General features: G+C 39.4%; 1 protein-coding gene across 2 annotated transcripts; it reads left to right on the top strand.

Annotated features, from left to right (window-relative positions):
* Positions 1-25,766, top strand: GTF2A1 (general transcription factor IIA subunit 1). 2 transcript variants are annotated; one of them, XM_061367553.1, is made up of 9 exons: positions 1-361; positions 7,567-7,668; positions 9,899-10,103; positions 13,072-13,133; positions 15,254-15,329; positions 16,756-16,889; positions 17,755-18,075; positions 20,031-20,120; positions 23,504-25,766. In XM_061367553.1, exons 1-9 carry the CDS (start codon positions 332-334, stop codon positions 23,609-23,611), a joined length of 1,128 nt encoding a protein of 375 aa, XP_061223537.1. In that variant the 5' UTR covers positions 1-331; the 3' UTR covers positions 23,612-25,766. The 2 variants fall into 2 exon arrangements, with proteins under 2 accessions (XP_061223537.1, XP_061223536.1); XM_061367552.1 differs by having other exon boundaries at positions 13,069-13,133.
* The last annotated feature ends 1,587 nt before the right edge of the window (positions 25,767-27,353 follow it).

Raw genomic sequence — 27,353 nt, 5'->3', positions numbered from 1 at the left:
CCTCACGTGACGACTTCTTGCGAAGAGAGGTCTCGCACGCAGCTCTCGCGGTGCCTCGCCCCCCTCCTTTCCCCCCGCCCGCGTCCCCCTCTCGCCCTGGCCGCTCGCGCAGCTGCTCAGCTCTCGCTATATAAAGGGGCGAAGCGGGCAGAGCGGGCGGCTGGCGGCGGCGGCTGCAGCCCCAGGGCCGGCGAGAAAGGCCGGGCCAGGCCGCGGGGCAGCCCGTGAGCCGGGGACGCGCGGGATCTGGGGGGGACGCAGCCAGGCAGGTTTATTGTTTTAGGGGCGACTCCCCCCCCCGCGGTTGGGGGCGTCCCGGGGGGCTCGGGACATGGCGAGCTCGACTAACACAAACCCCGTGGTAAGGACCGGGTCGGGGGGCGAGGGGGGCCCCGGGGGCAGCGCGGGCGGAGGTGGCCAGTGTGGCCTGCCGGGCCCGCCGCCCCCCTCCCCCGCACTCCCTTCCCTCCCGCCGCCCGCCCGCCTCGAGCGGTCCCGGCCCCTGGCGGGAAGGGGCTCCGGGGGGGGGACGCGAAGCAGCCTCGCCCCCGAGGCGGCGAGACAACTTGTGGCGCCCGGCGCCGGCCGCCTCGGCGGAAGAGAGAAAGCGGAGCCGCGGGTGGCGGGCTGTGGGCGGCGGGGGCGCGGGGCGGCGGCTTGGGGGCGGCAGGGCGGCCCCGTGGGGGAGGCCAGGGTCGGGCCGCCGCCCGCGGGCCGGGGGTCCGGTGGGAGGGAAAGGGCAGGGCAGGGGGGGGGCGCCGGCGCTGCCGCTGGAGAAAGCCGCCAGGGGAAGGGGCGAGAGCCGGAGCGGGCGGCGGGAGAGCGCGGGCGCTGCCGCCCGGTCCGCCGCTGTCCCGAGGCGAAGGGAAGGGGCGCCCAAGCCAGGTTTCGGTTTTGTGGTGTCGGTGAAGCCCGCCCGGGCTCCGCTGGAGCCATTTTATGTTGCTTTGTAACAAGGAGACGATGGTTGTAAAGCACTTATCCCAACCCAGCCGGATCGAAAGCCCTCAACTTCCCTCCGTCGAGGAGCGAGGCAGTATTTATTTGAAAAAAAAAAAAAAGAAAAAAAAAAATCCCCTTTCCCCGTTCCCTTCTCGTGCTTTCTGCACCGTGGCGGGTGGCTAGCTGCTGCACTTGTGCTCACGGAGGTTTGCAACAAGCAGTCACACAGCCCTCCGCGGGCTCCGGCCACGGCCGCCGCGCTCCGCTCCCCCTGGTGTGCCCCCGGCCGCGACCCCCGCCCCGAAGCACAGGAGGAGACAAACCCGGCGTCCTGTCGGCGGGCTCGGCCCCCTTGTCTGTGGCTCTCAGATCCATCATGGCTTCCCCCTGCTTTTCTGCCTCCCTGCTCCTTGTGTTCCTCCTCCCTGTGGCTGCCCTGTTTATATAGAGCTTTGCCGCTCTCTAATATAGACTCTGCTCGGATGGGAAGGTGCTTTCCAGCCCCACGTCACCGCCTCTCCATTTAAACACCACATCAGCCTTTAAATAGGGAGCGAACCGCGGAGCGCGGGTTGGGAGGTGCATGCGTCCGCGGTGGAGGCTGGAAGGCGGGTGGCCGGTCTGTCGCATCCCGGTCGGGCTCTCGCCGGGTTTCCCTTCCGTCTATGCCGCCCGTCCCCGTCGCCACCGGCTTGCGGAGCGGTGATGCTTTCTGCCGGCCCTGGCCGGTGTAAATGGGCTTTGCTTTGCTTTTATGCATTGCACAAAGACAGTTTTCACCCTCTCGTGCATTTGAAACGGTTTGCCTTTTTTACGTCTTTTTCCTTTTTTTTTTGTACCTTTTCTATTTTTTTGTTCTTTGTCCCCAGCATATTGGTGGCACACATGGCAGTGCCCCCATAAGCTGTTCGAAGTATTTTTTTTTTTTTTTTTTTGCTGGGTGGGAAAAAGATTTTAAACGGCCCTTACTCAGCGCATCAAAGAGAGATGTGGTCCTTACTTTATGGCGTTTTGCCAAGGTCTGACTACAGTTGTTGCCCTACAAGTTATATTTAATATTAAAGTTCAGTCTGTGGGTCAGTGGCCACAGATAGTACTCAGTGATTTCTGTGTATTTCTGCTGACTAAAGTGTACAAATATTTTTATTACAGTCTAGGCAGGGCAAGGGTTTTAGAATTTTCACTAGTATTTATTTTACCTGCAATATTTGGTATTCTGCAAAACAGTATACAAAAAAGAATGGAAAGCAGCATAGTTTTCAAATCTGAAATTTTAGAGACTTGCCTGTGAGTTCAGGTCATGCGATTGCGAAGCAGCAGCGTTGCTTTGCTACTTCATCACGTTTTTTATCAGGACATGTTAGGAAAGTAGTCAGCCATTATGCAAGGCAGTTACTCAGTAGGATGCATGTTGAATGTGTGCGATCTGAATCTGTTAGACGTCCTTTTGTTATAAATCGCTGGCTTTTTTTTATTACAAGAAAAGGATTTTTTTCATACACTAAATTGAAGGGCTTGTTTTTCGGCCAAGTTAGTACTAAGCAAAATATACATATTGAATAATCTACAGAGTATTGTAAATATCTTCCATTCAGCAATTTACTAGGACTTGCTTTCTCTTGGCTGTATTTCTGTGCTGTCATAACTTCTGTAAAGTTCTCTTGGAAGGTGTCTGTTTGAGCATTGAGTTTGGAATAGCAAAATCCAAGCTTAAACCAGACGTGCTTCAAATAGTAGGTATGTGTTAGTTTGATTTTGAATTAAGTAGTAAAACTATGCAGTTGCATGGTCAGCTTTGTCACATTTGAGTTTCATTCCATAGCAGGGATCACAGTGTTTACCTTAGGCTTACCAAAGATGAATAGGAACATTTTGAAATACTGAAACCAGGTGATAATTTTAGGAAGCTAGACTTTGAGTCTAATGTGGCAGCAGTACTATGTCAGCATCTGATCAAGTCTGAATTGCTAGAAATCTGCTTTTCCTAATAAAGGACAAATACAAGATGTTAAGTTATATGCAGGATAACATTCTGTAGGTGACAAAGGTAATTTACTTGTGAAAGTTCATGGCAAGATATAAATATTTTAATGCTTACAGTCTTACTATGCACATCTTTGATGTAATTGTGACTAAAACTTTACAGTGTGCTCCTTTAACAGTCATGTAGCTAGTTTCCATCTGTGACTGCACAGATAGGAGAATGATTAGTGGTATTTCAGGGATAACTGCAGAAGCAACCAAACTACTGTCAAGTGCACAAAGCATGCCATGGTATATCTCTCCATAATGTGTTGGTTATTGCTGAAATCCCAAGTGTTGTGATAATAATTACAAAGAGATGCAGTTTTTGTAGTCTTGAACTGGAGGAGTGTAGGAAGTGTAAGCCCCCAAAGGCATGTGGCATTTCTTAAAATAGCTTGCTGGTTGCTCCTTGGATTTGGAGCGTGTGCGTGTGTAGCAGTCTCACCATACTTGGCATTTTCTTTACAAGATACACAGAGAAAGTGAAATATAATTATTCCCTTGTGTTCCCGGAGGGGGAAGTACTAGATTTCAGATCTTTTCTGTGTGTTTGTGATTGTATCTAATAAATCAGGAATTTTAATTGTTGTCTTTAATCTATAGTAAGTGTTTGGAATAGTGTTTATTGAAGAGTGATTTCAGTATTTTGCTCTTAAAAGAGCTTGAAATTTACAGCCATGTACTTTTTATGAGGGAGGCACTTTAATATAAACCAGATGAACGCATGATTATTTTAATAGCAATCTTTAAAGTTTCCATTATGTTTTCATTGCTTTTGCTGACTGAAATTTATTGAAAAGCTTAACTCACCTGCTGTCCCATCTTCACACCTGTTCAGTAATTGTGTTACCATGTTTCTTTTTTTATGAGTAAGCAATATATGAAAATAATTCTGTCATTCAATTCCAGTATTAGGTGGTTTGTATAAACAGCTTGAACATCATATAAATAATGCTTAAAGCCAACATTTAGTGCATATCTAAAACCGTACGGTGTGCTTCCTTTTCAAGACTGGGGCTCAAGGCTGTTTTGTAATGTTACTGGATTCACCTCTGTTGAAGTAAGAAAAGAGCATCCTGTGATATTTTTCAAAATTCCACTATGGATGGCTCTTGAAGGCATTGCTGCTCCCTCTGTGAAAGGTGTTGCATCCACCTGGGCTGTATGTTCAGTAGAACTGCATGGAAGGGAATATTTTCAACCGAACAGGATTTTTCTGAGTATTGTGTAAAAAGTGTGAAGATGTTTTCTTCTCTGTTCCTTCCTTTCTAAGTATACAGCCATGACTGTATCATATATTGGGATACTGTGTGATTAGAGCAGCATCCAAAAATTCTGACCCTTCTTTATATCCAGTGCACTGTGTGGCTCCTGTGGAGAGACACATGCATGTGCAAACTGCTGGTGGGTTTGTTAAGCACTGCACTAGGGTCACTGCACCCCTGTGGTGCCGTTGTCTTTTTGGGGGCTTAGCTGCTTGCTTGGGCTGTTGGAAGTTGTGCAAAAGGATGCCGTGTCAATGGCACAATGAACCTCTTATGCTCTTAACCTGTCTTTCTGCTCTCTTGCTACACTAATGGTGGACACCGGAAACCAGCATCCAGCTTACATTTGGGTGGGGTTTTTTTCCCCCTCACTAAGCAGGAAAAGAAGGGAACATTCCCAAGCAGACTTTTGGACTGTAGGGTCAGTTTGTTGTACAAATATCAACATGAATGTTGATACTTTTTCCTATGGCTTTATAGACTGAGGAGGCTTTGTAATGAATAAACATTACACGAATGCCTGACTATGGAGACAGGAGAAGGTAACTGCTGGGGGAAATTCTTAGAATTTGCTTGTGTAAAATCTGCTTTGTTAGGAAAGTGGACCTAATAGAGGGTTTAAAGAAAGGAAGATTGAAGGAGAAAATGAAGTCTCCATCCTGCAGGAATTTTGATTGTAATTTCAGACATGCAGGTAGTTCTCTTGACTGAAGTAAAGCAAATCACATGCCAGAGGTTAAGCATGTCTATTTGCAGAATGTGGTTTTGGCATTAAGCAGCAGATGCTTTTGATACAATAAGGAACAATATATGGAATAAGTTAAGTAGCATTTCTGTGCTAGTTTAATCGTTTAAGCTTTATGTGCTTTGTTTCATTATATAAATAATAGGACTTAATATCATTAAGTAAAATGGCTTTTTGCATCTGCTGTGAATTAAATCCAAGCGGAAAAATAATCTTGGTAATGATGCTTGGTATTTTTAAGTAACTGCAGATTTAAAATGATAGCACTCAAATAGGCTTTGAAAGTCTGTTTTAAGTGTCTCTATAAACATAATTAATTCTGTACTTGAAGCCTGGATAACATGAGCATGCTGTATTGTTTTGAAACAGAAAAGTATGCAAGTAGTCTGGCACGTTTTTTTTCTTTTGAAGAAGTTAAGTTTTCAACATAGGTGCTGTAAGCGTAGTTTTCAAAGATGGCAGACTTACTGTTGCTTAGGGCTAGAATTTTTTGTGAGACAGGTAACAAAAGGATGAATTCTAACACTTCAGTTACTTGATTTGCAGCAGCATGTTTTAAAGCTGAAAAGTGGCAAGTGGCAAACTGATGAAATAAAAAAAAAAAAAAAAGGTTGCTGATAGCATGTCACTTGCCAAAATACTGATATGGGATCAGTAACACAGAGTGGCTTGTTACTGGTTATGTATTATTACTGGTTTTTCTAAATGTTAGTTTGTTTGGTTTTTCTCGTAAGAAAAGTCACTTGACTATGTCCCAGTGCGAGCTTGTTTTAAATTCTAAGGACATAATGCACTATACAGCTATCAGACTGCTTAGTTTTTTAAGTTCCAGGCTTCCAAATAGGTTAATTTATCCCCATCTAATATCAATGCATTCCTTTATGTTGTTTGGTTATTGTTGTGGTGGGCTTTTTTTGGTTGTTTTTTTCTTTTTTTACCATTTTAACGCGAAGATACTCAACTTTTTTTTTGTGCTTATTGGCCACTCAGCTTTTTCCCAGACTAGTACATCATGTGATGTTATTCCCCCTCCATTATTCCATAACATAGGCATAACAATTTCCCTAACATGTGCAATATAATCTTTAGAATATATGTAGCAAATCCAACAGTTCTGGGAGGCATCAGACAACTGTGTATGCATACAATACATGTTTCAAGTGTGTGCAGTAAATCTGCATAGTTCCAGCACTCCTGTAGTTCCAGCATGTGCTTGGTGGAGGGTTTCTATGTGTGTATTTGAGACACAGCCCTCCTGGGGTGCCAAACCTACTGCACAAGCAGAGAGTGATTGTTTTGCATATAGACGGCATATCTTGTGTGTGACATCATTTGGGATTTGTTCCTTCAGGATGTTATGGAACTTTATAGAGGAAGAGGTCAGCTTACAGAAAGTTGTAGCTACTTCCAGATGAGCTTAAAAATGGCCTACCCCCATTCTAAGCAAGTGTTGGTCAGTGACATATATGGTTCACAGGCTGCAGATTCATCAACCCTAATTTAGAGCTTATAGTGCTGTCTTGCAGCATGACATAGCATGGATATTTAAACCCAACCAAAATACTGTTGAGGTTAACATGTATGAGAGACGTCCAAGCCGTACTGTTTAAAAGGTACAGAACGTGTATAGTACTATTTTCTTCTGGTCTTGTGAATTAAATTTTGTGCTTTAATTGATCAGGTTAAGTATGTATATTCTCTTAAAACTGTACCTGCATTTTAAAATTCACAGAATGGTTGAGGTTGGAAGGAACTTCTGGAGGTCATCTTGCATCATCTGTGCGTAAGCAGGGCCGCCTACAGTTGATTGCCCACAACCATGTTCAGATGGCTTTTGGGTATCTTTAGCAGTGGAAACTCCACAGTTCTTCTTGGCAACCTTAAGTAAATTGACAATTCAATTCACCATTGGCAGTGTAGGCCCAAAATCCGCATAATGGAATAGTCTCTCTGAAAAATTTCTAATGTAAAAATGTAAGTACTGATGGAAAACAGAAGTCTGTCTAGCCCTATATAGTTTCTTCAGTAGTTTTATAAACAGATGCCGAAGGAAGGAGATTCACATGAATACTTCCAGTTTTTTGAATCTTCAGTGTTTTTCAGCTTGAGAACATTCTGAGCCATGTATAGTTCCCGTTGAGCTAGCAAGCACTGACAAATTTCTTTTGTCTGTATTTGTCTAATATCCTTTTGAATTTTTAACATTTTTTGAGATTAATATTTTGCACACGTGCAAATATTTTTGAATACCACTATGTACATTGGTGAGCAGGTAACAAAATGGATGGAAAACAATCTCCTTTTCTCTGTTTTGAGTTACACTCCTCAGTGCTTGAAAACTCATGCTGTAGTTATGTCACGAAAGGTAGCAAACATTCCCTTAACCTTTTCACCTCATTTGAGCTATTCTTGCTGATTTGTGCCTCCTTGGATATTTTAGTTACTCAGAAACATGCAGTGTATTTTGTAATAGAGTTTTCAGAGTGGTGTTTGGGGCAGGGGGGGGGAAATGATATCTTATTTTAATGTTATAGTCATAAGTTTCTTTCAAAACAGTTCTGATCAGTTACCTTTTTTTTTTTTTTTAAGCCTAAATTGTACAGGTCTGTAATTGAAGATGTCATCAATGATGTCAGAGAAGTTTTCCTGGATGAAGGAGTGGATGAACAAGTTCTTATGGAACTCAAAACAGTAAGTTGCAGCTTAAAAGGTTTTTTTAATAGACTGATGCAGCAGTTGGTTTTTTGGCTCTGCTACTGTTGTACACAGTAAAAATTCTAATTTTAAGTTAGTGAAGCATTGCATTAATCTGCGTATCTGTAGCCCTGTATAATTTGAACTACACTGCTGTATAGAGAGATCTGCTCACCTTGTTTATTTTCCCTGTCATGTTGAACTTTAGATATAAACTAGCAGCAGGCATCCAAATTCAGTGTTTTTTGTGTCCCCAAAATGTTGTATCTTAAAAAAAAAAAGGGGGGGGGGGGGAGGAGCAGAGAATATGTCTTATTTTCGAGGCAGACAATTCTTAAGGTTTTTCTGCAGGGTAAATAAAACGCCTGCTCTGCTTGAGGTTTTTGTCTTTCTGAAGGTGGGGAGTTGCATTGTCAGATTTTTGCATGTATGGTTTGTGGCTTGAAGTATTGTTTCTGGAGGGTGGTACATAATAAATTGCACTGTGTGTGTCATGCTTTTCCAGAAATCGCAGATTCAGAATTGTTTTACATACAGTGGGTTTGAGCTGTTATCAAGGATTTAAAGGAAGGGGAGGATGTTGAACTGAGCTCTAATGGGTCTACTACAGCTTTCTTCATGTTCTTCCTGAGTAAAAGAAGCCCTTCAAAAGGCAAGAGAAAAGAAAAAAAGGGAAAGAAATAAAGTGAAAAGAAGCTGGGAAATTGGGTGCCCACTTATCTCAGTTGTTGAATAAGGACTTCATCAGAAAGCAGGACATCCTGTGTCTCAGTATTTTTGAAGTATTAAAAAATGGATGGAGTGGGAAAGGAATGTTGAGTTTGACTAGACAAAAGCAGGTAAAGAATTTTTCCATGAAACCATGATCTTGCTTGGGGGATAATGAAGTGAGCACTGTAAGAAAAGCATTGTGGTGTCTGTGTCACAGGCGTGTTCTGCAAGTGATGTCAGAACAGGCTGAAAGAGGGAGGAACTGAGAAGAAAACAATGTATTGAAGAGGAAGGCTTAGGGAGCTGTCATGGATTCAGCAGTAGCAGTCATTTTTCTCCTTAGGAGCTGGTGCAGTGCTGTGTTTTTGACTTTCAGCCTGGGAACAATGCTGGTAACACCAGTGTTCTTAGTTGTAGCTCAGTAATGTTTGCCCTGACCAAGGACTTTCTGAGTGTCATGCTCTGCCAGAGAGGAGGAGAAGTTGGGAGGAAGCAGAGGCAGGACACCTGACCCAAACTAGCCAAAGGGGTATTCCATACCACAGCATGTCATGCGCAGTATATAAATTGGTGGCAGTTACCTGGAAGATCACTGCTGGGTGTCGGTTGGCAGGTCGTGAATGGTTGAATTCTCTCCCCCTGTTATTTCCCTTATCATTACTGATGGTAGCAGTAGTAGTTTTGTGTTATACCTTCGTTCCTGATCAACCCGTGGGAGTTACATTCTTTTGATTCTCCTCCCTATCCCTCCAGGAGCAGGGGGAGGAAGAAGTTGCGGGGAGTGAGTGAGAGGCTGCATGGTTCTGAGTTACCAGCTGGGCTTAAACCACAACAGGAGCCTTATTTGTTTGTAGTCTTTTTGACTCTGTTGTATTATGGAGTACTTGTGTTGCTGTCTGTTTATAAGAGCTGCTTTTTCTTCAGAGATATGTCAGCTGGTATCAAGAACTGAAGGGCTGGAGAAGCTGAATTTGGTATTGTGATAGAAACGATGTAAATGCTTATACAGAGGTATTATCTTAGGTATACTGATAGTTTCTGTTGAACTGTGTTGTAAGGCAGTAGTCTTTGAGCAGCTTTTATTGAGGAGTTCCAAGAAGAAATGGCTTGAGGAAACAAGAACATATAGAACTGTTTTTGTGATTTAAGAGGTAAGAAAGGGAGAAGGTAGAGAAATGAAAACTTGAAGGCTACTTTAAAATTACCAGTCTAAAATTACCAGTCTATTCATGCTTCAGTTAGGGCTATTACAAATCTTTCGCAATTGGATAAATAAAGAATGTTAAAACTTAAGCTTGGACTGACAGTTCTTACGGGATATTTAGTTCCTCTTTTTAAAGCATTACCTGTCTGGAGTTTTTTCTTCAGTCTGTATTTTCCTGAGGGCTTTCTGGGCTAAGTAAGCAGCACAAGATAAACTCTGAAAATTCAGTTTTGTAATACTGTCTTTATATTGTTAAAAATCTTGTTGAGTAAAAACGGTACACGGAGATTTCTCTTTCCTTTTCCAAACCAGCTGTGGGAGAACAAATTGATGCAGTCCAAGGCTGTAGATGGCTTCCATTCAGAAGAACAGCAACTTTTGTTGCAGGTGCAGCAGCAGCAACAGCAGCAGCAACAGCAGCATCATCACCACCATCATCACACACAACCTCAGCCACAGCAGACTGTGCAGCAGCAGTCTCAGCCACAACAGGTCCTTATTCCAGCATCTCAGCAAGGTCAGACTTCTCTCTAACCTCTCTGGCAAAAGGCTCTAAAGTTAGACCAGCTCCTTAGTATGTTCTAAATATAGGGCAGGATGTTTATCTGACGGATAACTTTTGTGTTTTGATGTTAACTTTGTCTCTACTTGGGTCTGTTTAGTGGATCAAGAGAGCTGGCTTGGTGACAGCAACTTGGTATTTCTGTTAGCCGTATTCTTCAGGAGATTTTGGAAAAGCGAATTTTTTCTTTCAGTCTTCTGCTATGTCAGTTATGTTCTCAGAGTGCGTGACTTCCAGATTTTGTCAAAGATTCATTAGCAGCTCTGTGATTTCAAGCTGGTACACATATGGAGTTGACAATTTAGTCCTGAGGTATTAGTGTGATTGGGAGCAAATTAGTTTAAAACCCCCATACTGTTTACTGTAAGTGGATGCTGGGATGTGAAAAATACTTGTATAAGAGTCTGTTTGGAAGATGGTTTTTCCTGCTAGAATAAGTTTTGAGTAAAAAGCATAATGGCTGGGTGGTTTTCTGGTCTTGGAAGATTGCGTACTGTGTAAGTATATTTTAGCTAGCCATTCACAGTATTGTTTCTTATAATCATTGCCTTGTATATTCTCTGTTAGTTTAAGGGAGACGTTAATTTAAGGGAAACATTTTTACCAGTTACAATTTCATTTGAAAACTAAGATAAATACTGCTGGATTTTACTGCACATATGCTGTGTAAACAAATCTGCCTCCTACAAAATGCTTGAGTTTTCAATGTGCTACTAAAATTGTGGCGTAAAATATGTATCTGTCATAGTCACAGACTTCAGTCATTTTATCAGGTTTCATGGATCAGAACCTCTGTGTTATAGGTACAAAAGATAACTATGAGCTGGTTCCTCAGCTGTCTCTACCCCCAAACCCAACCACTGTATGTTCAAAAGGGATGAGAACTAGTGTGGCAAGAACCTGTTGTTGGGGTGGGTTTTTTTTGTTTGGTTGGTTTTTTGTTTGGTGCTTGGGTTGTTTGGGTGTTTTTTACCTTTCTACCTATCTTACAATACCTTGTATTTTGGCTGGACATATCTCAGTTTCGACTAATTTTGAGATTAAGAGCCCTAAATACACGTGGCTTCAAATAACCCGAGTGTTTTGGTTTAAATTCCAGTCAGTGGAACTGGGAAAGTCTGCTTACCAAGACCTCTAGTGGTGCCTTAGTGGAACAGCTGTGATTCTGCTAATAGGGAGATCCATGTCTTCCCATATGTGTCTTAGGGTAGAAAAGATCCTGCCTGTAGTAATACGCTTAAAACTGATTTATTGTTGCCCTATGTTGTGGCTTGTAACCAAATGACAGTGTGGAGGCTAAATGGAATTAGAATATCAAAACCCTTTAATCATAGACATGCAGTTTTCTGAATTACTTGACTTCTCTGTTCCATGGGGGAGATGGTGTAGTAGTTCTTTGCATGACCTGTTGCGGTCCCAGAGAGATCAGGACAACTGGAAAGGTGATTCCTGTTTTCCTGTGTGTGGTCCTGGCACAGGATCACAAGATGTCCTGGGGCTCTTTTACCCTCCCTGGATTTTCTGAAAGTTGGAGAGATGGCCTCAGGTCTTGGTGAAGGGTTGTGGGCCTTCCCTCTCCCAGATCTGTTCCAGAAACTCAGTATTCTTAAATGTCCTTGCTTTATAGGATTGGATGGAGAATACCTTGTTGATGATTAGTTTGTTCAAATTGTTCTGTCATTTTCCAGTTTGCTGCCACTGTATTAGCACTGGTAACCTGCTTGTTCCACACACTAGGACGCTTTTGCACTTCTAGATTATCAGCAGGTTATTTGTATAGTTAAGCTTTCTATTCCATTTAGCACATAAAACTATTTTGTATTTTTTTCTGGGTGGGACAGGTGGTTGATTATACTTCATCTGCTTCTGCTACATTAGATCATAAGATTATGCTGATTAGATGTAACTCAGGCCAACTGCTGCATTCTGTTAACATATTTTTCATCTTGCTTAAGTCAATTTTAAGAATTAGCCACAGTGAATTGATGCTTTTGGAGAACTCCGATACTGGATGTCAGCAAGTTTATCAACATTCCACTAATACCTTTCAGAAATAGATTCTAAATGTTGCTTTACTTGGGGTTTGAATAGGTAACTGAAGCCCTTGAAATAAAATCTGTGAAGGCAGAATTGCCAGCTTCTCAGAGCTGCTGCTGTATACTGTCTTCAGAATAAAACTTAGTAATGTCTTGCTGTGCTTCCTTGTGCACAATGCTGCCTTAATTGTGTGGAGAGACAGTGGGTTCTGCATGCAGCAGCTCCTTCTTCCACACTCAGTACTCTTCATTCCTCCAGAGCAAGGACTTCTGAGGCATAATGTGTGTTTAAATATGTAGGCAGTCTGTTAAATGTCTCAAGTGCCTTATTCCCAGATATTTCTTGAACCATTGTTAATTTGGAATATAGTTTTCTAGAGTAGTTCATGGTGATGCTTATGTGAAGTTGATGTGGATGCTCACTTCAGACTAGACCAATATCTAGAGTAGGGCAGTTATCTGCTCTTGGTGTCTTCCCTAGCTGAAGTTACCAAAAGTTTGCTAAAGTTTAGGTTAGATATAAAGAAGAAGTTTGTTACTGTGAGGGTTATGAGGCACTGGAATGGGTTGCCAAAGGAAGTTGTGAATGATCCATCCCTGACAGCATTCAAGGCCAGGTTGGATGGAGTCTTGCATGACATGGTTTAGTGCAGGGTGTCCCTGCCCGTGGCAGGGGGATTAGAACAAGATGGTCTTAAGGTGCTTTCCAACCCTAACTATTCTATGATTCTATGAAGAGCAGAGACTGCTCAGTAGCCGTTTGTGTTACAAAGCTTGGCTGATGTATGGGTGGTATTCTTTCTAAGTTATTCTGGCTTTGATGTTATTTTGGACAGACTGCATAGTTTTCATGAAATGCTATTTTTTTTGTTTGTTTGTTTTAGCAGCTCAGCAGCAAGTTATCGTGCCAGATTCCAAGCTTATACCGCACATGAATGCGACAGGCATGGTAAGAAAAGCAGAAGTTTATATATGCATGCACTGTCATTATGTAAGTTGTTTTGATTAAATAGTAAACAACAAGTCTGGTATTAGTCATCAGTGCTTAAAAGTAATTTAGGCCACACTTACATAGCTGCTTGCCATCTTTCTGAGTTTTACTGCTGCACTGACAATCCAGGAACAGTAACCTAGGTCTTCAGCTTTGATAACAAATCTAGGAGTTACCTTGACCTTCTGCTTTAAATGTGCTTAACCCATTTTTTTTTTTTTTTTTAAAAACATAATTTGGAGTACTGTGTGTATGAATCTGCATGATGGTGTGCTCTTCGTCTACCAACACAACACTATTAACTAGTGCGAGCATACTGTATTGGCTAGATGTAGGAAGAATCATTAACTACTCTGAAACATAATCTTGTATCAAATCAGAGATTATTTATCAATTCACATCAGTCTTGTCATGTTAATTTGATTCACTAATTTTTATAGTAGCATATGAAGTGGTATCATCATCCATCCCTTTCTTGCAGTTTCTATCTGTAGAGGTTTATTTTGGTTATCTTATCCTGCTTTAAATGCCCTGGCTTAATTAAAAAAATTGTTTGCAAAGTGAAGACAACAGCTAATACAAGTTAAATACATGTATTAAGACTGGAATTCTTACATTATATTCTTACTACTTTCATGGTAAAAGCACATGAAACTTTGTTTCGTGATTAGTCAAAGCTGCAACAGGTTGCTTAGCTTTACTTCTCCCTTACCTGCTGACCTTAATATAGAAAAGAACCTGAACTTTGTTACTTGCGTAGCGTGATTTAACCCAGAGCCTGTGAGCACATTAACATTTGCCTTTTCCTACATGTTTTACAGTCATTTCAATGTGATTTGTAACTTCCCAAGTCCAACAGTTAAACTTTGTCTTATTCAGTTAGATCTTACTGATGGACATTGGAAAAATGAGTATGCCGGATTTTAAAACTCTTCTGCTGTCAAAATGTAGATGAATTGTATATCACAGAAGACTACTGTTCAGTAAATAGTTACAGGATCAATCTGGAATTATTATGTGTGGTTTTTTTAGAAACATTTAAGATGGTAATAAGAATGGATCTGACAGAGCTTGAATGTTATGGAAGGCAGAGAGTATTGAGAGTTTATTCATCTGTCTTTGTTTGGGACATGAGGATGCAGACAAGCACTTTTCAGTTTGTTTGGTGATCTCTGGTTTTGGCAGTTTTAACTGTTATGTTAACCAGCCAATACAGGAAGTTCATATGTCTTATAAACAGGAAGCGTGTACTCTGTAATAAAATATTTACATCTTTTCTGTAGCAAAGAGGGAGCAGCCCTGGTTCCTGTATAGTAGGCTTTTTGATAGGCAGGTGAAGTTAGACCCTTGAAATTGAGAATTCTGTCTTGCTCTGTGAGTTAAGGACTTAATGCAGATTTTTGTGTTTGGAGCTCCCATAATTGTGTTGGTATTCAGTTTCCTTTTACGTTCAAATCACTACCCACTGAGAGTCTTCAGCTTCCTCTTCTAACTAGCTGTCTTCAGAGCAAAAAAATAGTCATTCTGTGACCAGTGAGTACACTGTATGCATATATTCAGTCAAAGGAGCTGTGTTAATGTGGTACGTGAAATGCAGTTCATTTACAGAATGAAGAAAAGTGCAAACCTGATTACAGCTCCATGGGAAAACAAGACGGGAACATGGTCACTGCTTCAGTACTGTATGTTTTTTCAGATTTGTAGGCATACCTTTAGCTGCTTTACAAAAGTGTAAGTAAAATTGCCACATGAGCAGTGCAGTGTTGTACTCTGTTAGAGTACTTGGCAGAGGAGGAAAAAATATCTGAGCTTGCAGATAAAGCAAGAAACCATGTGGACCTACGTTAAGGTGTTAGCTTAGTGATTGTTACTTCAGTCTTCCTATTACGGAAGAAGGCAAATAATTTTTATATGTAGTACAATGTAGAGTTGATTAATGCCTGCATTTCAGTAGCTGCAGAAACTACAGTGCAAACACTATAAACAGCACTAAAAAGGTATGTCTTTTCAGGCAGCATGTAGCGAGATAAAACACCGGCAATAATGTCTGTGGTTAAAAAGCTGTTGTTGTATTACAGAGTGCTGCAGCCACTGCGGCTACATTGGCTCTCCCTGCTGGTGTTACTCCTGTTCAGCAGATACTTACAAATTCAGGTAACTGTTGTAACATTCATATCAATGGTTTTGAGGGTGTTTGGGAAAAAATTATAGTTTTACTCCCTGTTATATATTGATAAAATATATGTCAGAACCTGTGAAGCCACGCTTAGAATGCAGTGCAGTCTCTCCACTAGTCTTGGACTCTTTAGCGCATTGACTTGGTAGACTTATGAACCTTGTGGTTCTGACCTAACTGTGGTCTGGGTTAGATTTTGTGCAAGTTTCCCCACTTGTTAGAGAAGTGCATGAAGCAAGAAGGTAGGCAAGGGTGATTCATCTAGTCTGCTCACAATCACCTGGGATTTAACCTCCCTGCTTTAAACATTTGAATGTTTAATGTATATGTGGTTGAAATAAAATCTATATGTGTAGCTGTTCTAGAAATCAACATCTTTTCAATTTTTCAGGTAGCACATCTGTGTCATAGCGTAGAGTAATCTGTGGCTCTCATTTGTTACTTTTGTTACGGTCATAATTTTTTTTCATCAGTTACAAATAATTATTGTTTGTTTTCTTAAATAAAGGGACTAGGGTAGACTCTTCTTTCAGATACACTTAGTTATTTCAGTAAATAGGGCTTGGCATTTTGCTGTGGAGGGAGAACAAGAACTAAAATTGGTCTTTGAAGGAATTGTGTCAAATTCAGGATTATTTAACTTATTTTCTTCTCCCACATCTTTCTGATCAGAGATGTGAAAAACTAATGTTGGAATATATCTTAGCGCTTCCTTTTCAGATGTGGAAGTCATTTCCAAAGGCATCTGAATCTAAGATGTGTTTTGTGAAATGAGGAAAGATATAATGATAAATCTATAGGATAATAAAATGGAGTACAGATGTTATGGGAACAGAAAGGTGAGTTGGATAGTAGCTGTAGGGATAGATTTTTCAAAAAGGCAGCTGCATGATAATATTGCAAATAAAGTTATGCGTGGAGGAATTTCTTGTAGTTTGATAATTAGAGGAAATAATGTGAGGAAAGGAAATAATCTAACAGGACCCTGGAAATATGACAGCGTCAGCAGTGGATAGAGGCTTTGTGGTGTGAATACCTGTGTTCTTATTTTGGTATATGTTAATTTGTATTTCTGTCTGTAAAATCATGTTTTGAAACATGATTAATATTGAGAAGTGGGAGCTAATATTTAAAGTACTGTGCTGTGTTAAAGGATTAGATTTTGGCCTGCATATGTGAATATATTTTTGGATTGCATACCTCATGATCCTATTCAGATGATAAACAGCTGTATTTGTTTCAGACACAGCTGCTACAGCATAGTATCTTTTCACTGATGAAAGTGAAATGTAAATACTCTCCTTTATTTATCATTGCTGTTCTTCCAGGAAACAAGCTTCTAAATTATGATCATTCTAAAAGTGATTTCTATAGTTGATTAGTTTGACATTTATTTTATTACAGGCCAGATCCTCCAAGTAGTTAGAACTGCAAATGGAGCTCAGTATATCATTCAACCACAGCAACCAGTTGTTCTACAGCAGCAGGTCATACCACAGATGCAGCCTGGTGGAGTACAAGCACCTGTTATACAGCAGGTAAAAAAAATAAATTTCAATAGGTACACTTGAAAGAAAAAACACTGCAGTAATTACTAGAGGGTTGCATTTTTGTGAGCAAATTGTAATAGGGCACAAAGTCAGAAAGGGTGTATTTAAAAAGAAAAAAAGAGAATTGTGCTAAGAAGTGTTTTTTAAAAATGCACAGTTTTGAAGTGGTGTTTTCAGTGTCACTTTTATTCTTGTCAAATTCTGACTGGCTGCAGTTTAAAATTTCTTTTGTGCATCCCCTGTTGACAACTATATAATAATCCCAGTCTACATCTTTCTAAAAATGTGTTTATCAGTTAAAATTACTGTGTCACATAAAATATAGAAGAAAGTACCTAAGCAAGCTTACACAACTCCCTTAATTATTTTAGTAGTGAATACAGGATGTTTTACGATGATTTTTGTTCAGCTACAAGCTCAGCTGTGTGTCCTGACTGTGTAAGCATTGAGTTTAGCACTGTGTCACTTAGTTCTGCGATTTAAGCGTGAAGAACAATTTGTAGAGAGTTTAAAGCTAAATGCTTTATAAAGAAGGCTTAAAAATAATCTTTTACTTGAATTTAAACATTCCTCTGCTGTGCTTGGAACTCGGGTATGACAGTAGTGCTAATGTTTTGGAATGGAATGAGAGCAGGTTTTCTTAGATTCAGCAATGCGAAATGCAGAAAATTACCACCAAGTAGTGAAAGCAGGTATATTGTTGAACATAATACTTCTCTGAAACAGGTGGAATTTTTGTAACTCATTTCTTTAACTAGTGCAAGTCAGGTTGATATACTTTAATTGTTTTCTGTGAGTGATGTGGTAGTCTGTTACGGTAGCAGCCACAGCACTTGCAATGATATTCCATCAGGTTTTGGCTCCTATCCCTGGAGGGATTTCCCAGCAGACAGGAGTGATTATTCAGCCTCAGCAGATCCTGTTTACAGGAAATAAAACACAAGTCATACCTACAACAGTGGCTGCCCCTACACCAGCTCAAGCACAGATTCCTGCAGCTGGTCAGCAGCAACCACAACAACAACAGGCACAACCACAAGCACCGCTCGTTCTCCAAGTTGATGGAGCAGGGGACACATCATCTGAAGAAGAAGAAGATGAGGAAGAAGACTATGATGATGAGGAGGAGGAAGACAAAGAAAAAGATGGGGGTGAAGATGGCCAAGTTGAAGAGGTAAGCTTAACATTATTTCAGAAGACTGGAGCATTCTTGTGTTTTGTTTTGTCTTTATTTGCAATATTTGAAAGAAAACTATATGCTTCAAATAATACCATATTTATATTCCAGTAATTTTGAGAATATGACTTTTATCCTTTTACTTCAATTTCTTCATATATCGAAGTTGTAGAAACTGTGTGTGTTAGCAAAGCACCTTGAAGTGCAGCTGGGAAAGGCGGGGGGATGCAGCAAAAACTGCTAATTGTCTTTAATGCCCTTTTAAAAAATTAAGCAGTAATATTTCTGATCTTATGGGGAGGTCAGCCATGGAATTATGGAAACAGCAATAATCAACTCACTTGGGAATAAGTGCATACAAAAGAAAGGTGTTATGAAGACTGACAGAAAGGAGAGCATATATTTAGTTCAGAACCAATAGACAGTTCAGCATATATTTAGTGACAGAACAAATAGATGTTGTCTGACCTTTATCTCACTGGGTATTCCACTGCTTTCTGTTACACTAGAACAAGCCTGAGAACTCAAATTTTATTATAAATCACCTTCTGGAAGTACACCTGACCTTAATTTAATGAAATCAGGATATAGGAGCAGGAGTGAATATTCTTCATGACTTGTTTCATTTTTAACAATATGTGCTTAATTTAGACTTTGAATTTTCTTGGGTTTGGACTTGAGCCAGTGGCTTTTACTAAATTTTGGTGTGCCAAAATTTTGGGGCACCAAAATGTCCCCTAAGAATTAGATACTCTTTTTTTAAAGTTGAGGAGGGAATGCTAATAAGCTGAAAGTACTGTTATTTTAGTCTTTGACAGGAAACTTGGTACTCCTTAAATCTGTCCCTAAAATGCATTTTGAACTGTCAAATCAATTCTCTGCAGCCTTTCTAATTATTTTAAGGTTCCATTTAAAATGCCAGCATGAGAAGCATATGCAGCATTTCACAGTCTCTGTTACCCATGTAGTAGGTCCATGTAAAAATTCTGATTTTTGTCAAGGAGTTAAGTCAGGCTTTCTGTAGTACCTCTACAGTGGTGTCTAATAGAATTTTTCTGTTACAACTTAGGTTGGGTTCACATCTCTTTTTCACTGTATTGGTCAGCACTGATGTCAGTTTGAATGTTGTAATAATTGCCTCATTAAGTGTAGGTCGTCATGCTTAAATATTAAGTATTCTCTAATACTGTCTTAATGGTAGCAATCTTGTGGAGTTTTTTTTAATATGCCAAGAGTTTATTATCAGCATGCCAGAGATCTCCTGTTACTTCTGCTACCTGTGTTCATCAGCAGTTACTTAAAGACTGGACCAGCTCCTTAAAGCTTTTGAAGTTACTTAAAGTCTTAATTTGGAAGGAATTGGAACTTTTTCTTCTTTCACTAGCATTCTCTTCCACTTATCTGGCATATTTGGGAAAACATGGGAAGACTTCGGAAAAGTTGCTCTGCGTTTATTGAGGTTGTTTTAACTTTGAAATGTGTGTATTTACATTAAATGAAAAAGAAAACACCGAAATTTTTCTGGAAGAGTGTTCGGAGAAAGAGGGGGAAAAAAAAGGAAAAGTAATTTTTAAGGGACATGAAAATAAATTCTAGGTCTGGAGAAGTTATTTTGCATGTAAAAATCTGTGTAATGATAAATTTTTTGTAAAGACAAATTGCAGTCACCTGAACGTTTACAGGAAAAGAGCAGGAGCGGTTGTGGTGGTAAAAAGCTGTGGTGCCCAGAGTCTGGCCTGGACGCTGACGTACCAAATAAAATTGGTAAGGGTATCTTAGGATGGAGCGCAGGAATGAAGTGTATGTACATCGCCCTTCTGCTGGAAAGCCTGATATTCACCACCTCAAATGAATTTTAGGTCCTATAGTTCATGTGCAACACTGTAGTCTTATGTAAATAATCAAAGTACTTTGATTTTACTAATCAGCATAACATTTTGCATGTGTTTCAGGAGCCTCTTAACAGTGAAGATGATGTGAGTGATGAGGAAGGACAAGAACTGTTCGATACAGAAAATGTTGTTGTGTGCCAGTATGATAAGGTAAACTCTACTGAAGAGAATCCAAAGATTCTACTCTTTGTTCTTCTTACTATCAAGTCATATTTTTTAAGAAATATCTTTGTGACTACTAAGTACAGATAGATCTGTAAAGATTATAATGTGAATGGTCGTGTCAGAATTGCCTATTGTTTGTTTCTGTGACACGTGTGTATAACCCTGATAGCGAGTAAAGCTTAGAAGGATTTGGATGCATTTTCTTTTTTTTTTCATCATGTGTTTTTGTGACCTTTAGCAAAGGTCAGTCCTCTGGGCTAAGGAGAAGTGAACTATTGTAAGAAGTTTGTACATTTGCTGTGATGGGGAATGCAAAAAGCAGTTATGATTTACATTTGTGGAAAACTTCCTTGATCACTAAAAGTATCTCTTCCTGATGGTGAATAGTTATCAGAGGAGACGGTTCTTTCTTTGCCATGTGGAATGCTTTTGCTTATCTTGCTTTAAATCCTGCAGAGCTGTCTTGCTTGCTTATAATGACTAATTTTTTCACACATATTTGTCCTGGAGTATGCAAGAATTCACCATGTCTGGAATTGGTTTAAATGTGTCTAGAGGATCTCAAACAACTTTTTAGTGAGGTAGTAGTATGCAGAAAGATTATTCAGTGTGGATTTTCTTTATTTTGCTATGCTAGAATAATTGGACTGTAACGAATAAGGATTCTTTTTAAAGCAGAAAGAAAATCTCTTGAGTTTGTTCAATAAAAACTCCTATGTTGTGAAGAATGCTTTGCTTAGAAGATCTTATGTCCAGACTCTGCGTAGACTTGTCATCACATTCAACAGAGAATTTAAGATAGAGAAAAGTTGTATCAGTATTTGCATCTCAGCCATCTGTCTTCTCAAGACTGTAATCCAAAACTGTTAGTTTTAGGGCAGTTTGTGAGGATAGTGAGGAACCTAAAAGTAGCAGTCAGAAAAGCTTGTTGGGAGCTGTTAAAGCTTGAGCATCAGGAACTACTTTGAAATCCTCATCCTCTTAAAAAGTTAAGAATGTGAACTCTGTAGAGAACTGTCCATCATTAACCTCTAGCACCACATACTTTGAAAGGACCCTCATCACTTATCAAACGATCATAATTCAGTTTGTCTCTATAAAATACACACGATTAACTCAGTTATTCTTAGCAGAGTTCCCTCTTGTATTAGTGTCCAGCATCAGCTGATGGTAGGTGCCTCTAGAACAGTGAGACAGGCAGATTGTGATGCTCACGTAGAACATTTTACCATCCTTCTGTGATACAGTGGCTTTGTATCAGATGGCCAGCAGGGGATTTTTTCCTTAATTTGTCAGAAATTAATTAGATTTGTTTTGAATCTTTCTCTTATGACAAGAAGTTTCATAGATGATGTGTGGAGAATTACCTAGTTTTCATCCCATTAGTTTCATATGATACCTCCTACTTGTTTATTTAGGAGATTGTTCCCTCTTTGCTTTCTTGGTGCCTTTTATGGTATTGCAGACCATCATAACCCTCCTCAGTCATCTCCTTGAAATCAGAGCTATGCTTTGCTTGGTTGCTGTTTTTACAGTTGTGTAAATATTTGATTGTTCTTACTTTAATTCTCCAGATCTGTTTTATTCTTTTGTATCTTACTTGATACAAGTAGATAAGGTTGGGGGAGGATCAGAGATACTCACAATGCAGGTGAACCTTTCATTTATTAAGTGGTGTAGCAATGTTCAGCAATAGTTCATGTATGCTTTTGACCCCACTGAACTCAGAGCTGATGTTCCCATGGAGGAGTCTTAGAACTTGGGGATCTCATTCCGGACTTGTAATTGTTGACTTCAAACCCATCATTTTTTCTATCCATGTAAGTTGGAATTGTTGTTTTTTTATCCATTGTTAACTATCTTCATATACTTTGAATGCCACCATTGTTTCATGACACGAGTTAGGGCAGTAACATCATTCTGCAGCTGTTCAGTAACTGCCCTTCTGTACAGTCAGTGATGTTTTGTCATTTTCCATATGATTAGTGAATTCTTAAACAGTGCAGACTCCAGCCAGCACATTTTTTTTCTGGAATGATCCCATTTCGCTGTAGAAACAGTGTTTTTTAACCTTGTTTTCCCATCTTTATTCATCTGAGGACCTTGCTCCTTACCTCATGGCATCTCAGATGCTTCTGATAGGGGATTTTTGTTCAGTTCCATTCGGAAGGGCATGTAGAGTATGTAAGCCAGACCCTTCCTTCTTCATTTTCAGTTTCCACTGACTTTTTATTTTAAAGTGAGCATAGACCAAATGATGCTGCTAATAACTGATTGAGGGCTATGGTCTTACCTGTTCTGGTGCCCATGGGAAAATGCTTGTCATACATAGTTGCTGTTAGTTTTGGTGATATTTTCTAATGTAAACCCTGCATGTTGTCTTGAACCAAGGGGATTTTGTATTTTGTGGGTTCCTGACTTGGCTTCCTCATGAAGTAGCACTTGACTGTATATTATCTAAAATGGCCACAGTCCTGCACATTGATGTTTACTCAGTAGGCATAATACAACTGAAGTCTTCAAGACTACGGCTATTTCTTGTTCTTTTGTCTTCTCTGATCCTTCAGCACACTGGTCAACCTGCTTCCTGTAGTTGGGTAGTATTAGTTTGGGGATAGGCATAAAGAGAGTTGCTTTGAGACGGATTATTTTTGTAAAGGGAGTATTAATTAAACTGCTGTTTTATTCGTCAACATGAATACCCATTATAACCTGAAGATCCATTATGTTACAGGCTTCACAAATATGGACTCCCTGGGGAGGAAGAGCAGAATTGGGTTCTGGGTGGGGTTTTTCCCTGCTGTGGTGATGGCATGTGGGAGAGAAGTTGTGGATGTCCCGTCCCTGTCAGTGTTCAAGATCAGGTTGAATGGGGTTTTGAGCAGCCTGGTTTAGTGGAAGGTATCCCTACCTGTGGCAGGGGGGCTGGAACTTGATGAGCTTTAAGGTCCTTTCCAGCCCAAACCATTTGATGTTTTTTTAATTTTATTTAGTCTGCCCCCTGATGAATAGGCCAACTATCTATCTTTCTAGCAGAAATGCTAGAAAAACTAGCTTTCATACAGAAAAGTTTGCACAAGAGGTCCAAGTAATAAAAACTTAGTGTTTCACCCTTTCAGAGTCTCTCTGTTACAGTGGCTGAAAAGGCATTTCTGGCTTTCAGGTGGAGCTTTGTGGCTGTTGTAATAAAAAATAACTTTTGGTTTTCATAGTTAAATGCAGAATTGATTTTTGAAATATGTAGTAATTTAGTAATGTATATCTGATAGTTATTCTCATTTTTTCTTGCCCTTACAATTTACTTAGGTGTTACTACTTATATCTGATACAGAGTAATAGTTTGATTTTTTTTTTTTTTCTGTTTTTAGATTCACAGAAGTAAAAACAAATGGAAATTTCATCTCAAAGATGGCATCATGAATCTTAATGGAAGAGATTATGTATTTTCCAAAGCCATTGGGGATGCAGAATGGTAAAGTTTTAAAAGACAAAACAAAAAAACTCCCTGTAAAAGGAAAAAAAAAAAGGCAGGAAAGGTTGAGACTTGGATGTGTACTCTAATCAAATGTGTATCTGCACATCGGAAATAAACAATAAACAAAAATATTGGAACAAAGGTAAAATGTGGCAACAAAGACACTACTTCAGCTGAGCAAGCCATGGACTGTAGCAGCTATAGCATTGTCTGGGAGCTGGTTTTGTGTGTTAGGAATACCTTAATTATCAATTCTACATACAGGTACCTACAGCTGGTATTTAGCATGTAAGGCTTTGTTCCCCTTCCCCCCTCCCTCCATTCTTCCCTTGATTTACAATTTTAAAATACTTCTTCCATTGATTGAAGGAACTCTTCCCTTTGATAGATTATTAATCTGAAAATGCTTATTGTGTGTACAAATCTTTGCTTTGAACACTTCCTTTTGGTAGTGAGGATGGTCAGAATGTTACTTAAACTGTGTGCAAGCTTTGTACAGAAGGGTAAGAATTAAGGTGTTAAATTTTAAATAACTTGTATAAGGAAAATATTTTTAATTCTGATATGCTCATTAATTATTATATCTGTTTGTTGTTTTCAGTTCCCCATAAACAGGTGGTTGTTCCTGGCAGTTACAAAGCGGTAGAATGATCATTTATATTTCAAAATTATTTTGATTTCATGTGATCCCTTTTATTTAGGGCTGTGTTTTTTAAATACAAAGCAACTCCCCTCACACAAGTCAGATTGCTTGTTAGTTATATTCTTGCTGTTTGGTTGTGGTTCAGCATCACTGAATTGAAACAACTAATTAACTGCCAATTGATTTGATTTTATTTTGTAATCTTTTTTTTAAAGGCTTTACAGACCTTTTGAATCAAATGTAGACATAATATAATGCATTCCTTTACCTGCTGAAGGAATGTCATCCATAGTCCAGACATCCACAAATAATTCAACAGACCACAAGAATGACTAAATTTGTCATACAGAAAATTGCATAAAAATCCTAACATCCTGGCTGCAACTCTGTTAATCAAAGATCTGCTTTACTTAAAATTGTAGCGATAAGTTACCTGCAGTGGTTAATATCTCTGAAGTTTCCAGGTGGCATGTAATTTCATGGAGAGCTTTACAGCTTTGAGAACACAAATTTTGTTAGTGTCTTTAGACTGTCTTGGTAACAAAAGCAAGCAGTTGGATGCAGTAAACTTTGTGTAGTCACTTTTTCACTTGCCTTCTCCAGAGGTGGGGTTTTGTTTTCTTCCTGAAAAGCAATAAGGTTGCTTCTCCCCCCCATTTCCTTTCTCTTCTTTTTGTGATCACCTTTTTGTCATGCATAGGTTATTCTTGCAAACTCTGCTTTTGGAAATGCAGTTGCTTTTCAATGAGGAGAGGGAATGGGCATTATACTTCAGAAAGTGTGGAGGAAGGATGCTCATGTGGCTCACCATTTGGAAAAAAACCTGTTTCATTGGGTGTTCAGGAAAAGCAGAAAAACCACAGTGAAGTTAATTTTAACTAAATTGGAAAGACTTTCAGAAGCAGACATTTGAACCACAATTTCTGACTTTTTTTTTTTACTTGAGAATGAAATTTTAAATATTATTTAACAGAGTCAGTGTATTTTAATGGTGTATAATGACTGCTCTGATTTTTATTCTCTCTGATTTACTTGCCCCCGAGTGCATTCATAGTCTCAGTAGTGCGTAGAAAACTCTATACATTGTAAAGAGGGTTTTTTTTTCTGTGATTTTGTACACCTGTGCTCTCTGATAACTAAAACTGCCTGTAGGCTGTATCTAGAACTGCATGGTTGTCGGTAAGCCATCTATGTGCGCAAGCTTCATGAAAAGTTAAATGTTTCTTCCAATTCATTCTTAAGTAATGGAATCATCATTTAGAGTGCATTTTTGGCTTGGGGCTTCAAGCTGTCTCAGACTGATTGGTGTTTGCTTTCTTCCAAACAAAGCAGATACTTTATTTTTTTACCACTATTGACACTTCTATACAGCTGCAGTGAAATCAGTACTGTACCAGTTAATTCTTTCCCTCACCTTTTCCATATTGTTACCAGTAGGTCTTAAGTAGTAGACTTCAGAAAAATTCCTGTCATGCTGCACAACCAAACCAATAAAAGGAAGAAAATGCCTTTAGCTATAGATCCCTTTTTATACTACTGGAACCCAGATTACTTGTACAAAACTTTGTTTTCATACATCTTAATGGTTTTTTTCACTCAAATACATATACTAGAAGCTGCATATCCGTTTTATTTATTTTTAAGGAATAGCAGAACTTTAAAGATAACTTAAGCTTAGCTTGTTCTGAAGGATGTTAGAAGCTTTCTGAACTTGCACAGCCTCCTACAAGCTAATTGTGTGGTATGCTTTTCAGAGAAGAAGTTTTGTCTTCAAAAAAGATAACCTGTGAAGTTTTCGGAAAGCCAGTCAAAACATGAACATACCAAACTGTGCTCTTATTGCTGCATCAAGTGTTCCTTTTTTTAAATCAAAAAGCATGTTTTAATTTCATTTTATTGTAGCAGCTTGCTGTAAGAATGTAGTTTGCTTAATTTTATTATTGTACTTGAATTTTTAATTGTGGTTTTAACAATGTAACTGAACAGACCATTTCATTAGGTTCCAAAGAAACCATTCCTTTCAGAGGGCAAGGGATTCCCATACCATAGCTCATAAATGATTATTTCCACCCCAACCCCCCAGAAATACTGTTTCTGGTTGTGTCTCTTTCTTCCCCCCCCCCCCCCCATTTAAATAGTTCAGTATTATGGAAACAGTTAATGATTTCAAGAGGGCTTATGTTAAAATTTGCACAGATAATGGAGCACCTTCTTATGATGAAAAAAATGGGAAAGATAACTTCATAATTGTAACCATGACAGCTGATGGAAACTTGGGAGTGTTGTGCCTTTTCAGTTTGCAGAATACCGGTTTTGCCAGTATGACAATACTTTGTTTTGATTCCTGAAAGAGTAAAAATTCCTGCAGTGATTCAATCAGAAAAGCAACTTTTTTTCTCTAATTCTGTTGGGGTTTAGTGTGTGCAATCATTTTAAAACATCTAAGTTGAAAACAAATTGAAATATGTTTTCTGTTAAGGAGATAATAGAGAATTTAGTCACATAAGGAACTTTATGTTGGACTATTTAAATAAAATGTTTTTATTCCCCCTCAATTGCTGGTTAGCGACAAGATTTCTTTGAGGTTTCATACTCTTGTTCCTGCATTGTACTCACAAGTTGCATTTGAACATCATTCCGTTTCCTAAACGCGATTTGTAATTGTGGTCCGAGTTTATTTCCAAGGACATGATACGTGATTCTGAAGCACAGTTTCTAGAAAAGAACATGTTGTGTCATGTAACAGATTTTTTCTTTATAAATGTTTATTTCTGCTGCACAGTTTGGAGTGTTAAACTTCATTGAGTCTGTGAAAATAATTCCACTGCTTAGCAGTAATTACGTCACCACATAACACTACCAGAGTAAAGGTTCTTAATTCCAGTGAGAGTTAAAAACCTTGTTAACTGAAGTTCATTTTGATTGAATCTCTTCAATTTATAAAAGATTAAAAAAAAATAAAATAATAAAGCCTCTCCTCAGTTTCCCCCAGAGCAGAAGCTTCCTGATAGAGTGCAGTAACACGTCCAGGAAGTGAGCAGTGGTTTTAGGGTAATGCACACTGGATTGACACTGGACTGCCTTACGCAGCGTTGTGGGG

The sequence above is a fragment of the Neopsephotus bourkii genome, unplaced genomic scaffold (genome assembly GCF_033783945.1).
Source record: "Neopsephotus bourkii isolate Nb327-2 ecotype Australia unplaced genomic scaffold, CSIRO-AGI_Nbou_v1 NB_1376, whole genome shotgun sequence".
NCBI lineage: Eukaryota > Metazoa > Chordata > Aves > Psittaciformes > Psittacidae > Neopsephotus > Neopsephotus bourkii.
The sequence above is the reverse complement of the archived record's forward strand: the minus strand, read 5'-3'. Positions and strand labels throughout refer to the sequence as shown.

Bases quoted from the DNA above. Each gene is read 5' to 3' on its own strand.
- GTF2A1 (XM_061367552.1), top strand. From the start codon at position 332: ATGGCGAGCTCGACTAACACAAACCCCGTG. The intron at 362-7,566 runs GTAAGGACCGGG...TTTTTTTTTAAG, and splicing joins CGACTAACACAAACCCCGTG to CCTAAATTGTACAGGTCTGT. The intron at 18,076-20,030 runs GTAAGCTTAACA...CATGTGTTTCAG, and splicing joins AAGATGGCCAAGTTGAAGAG to GAGCCTCTTAACAGTGAAGA.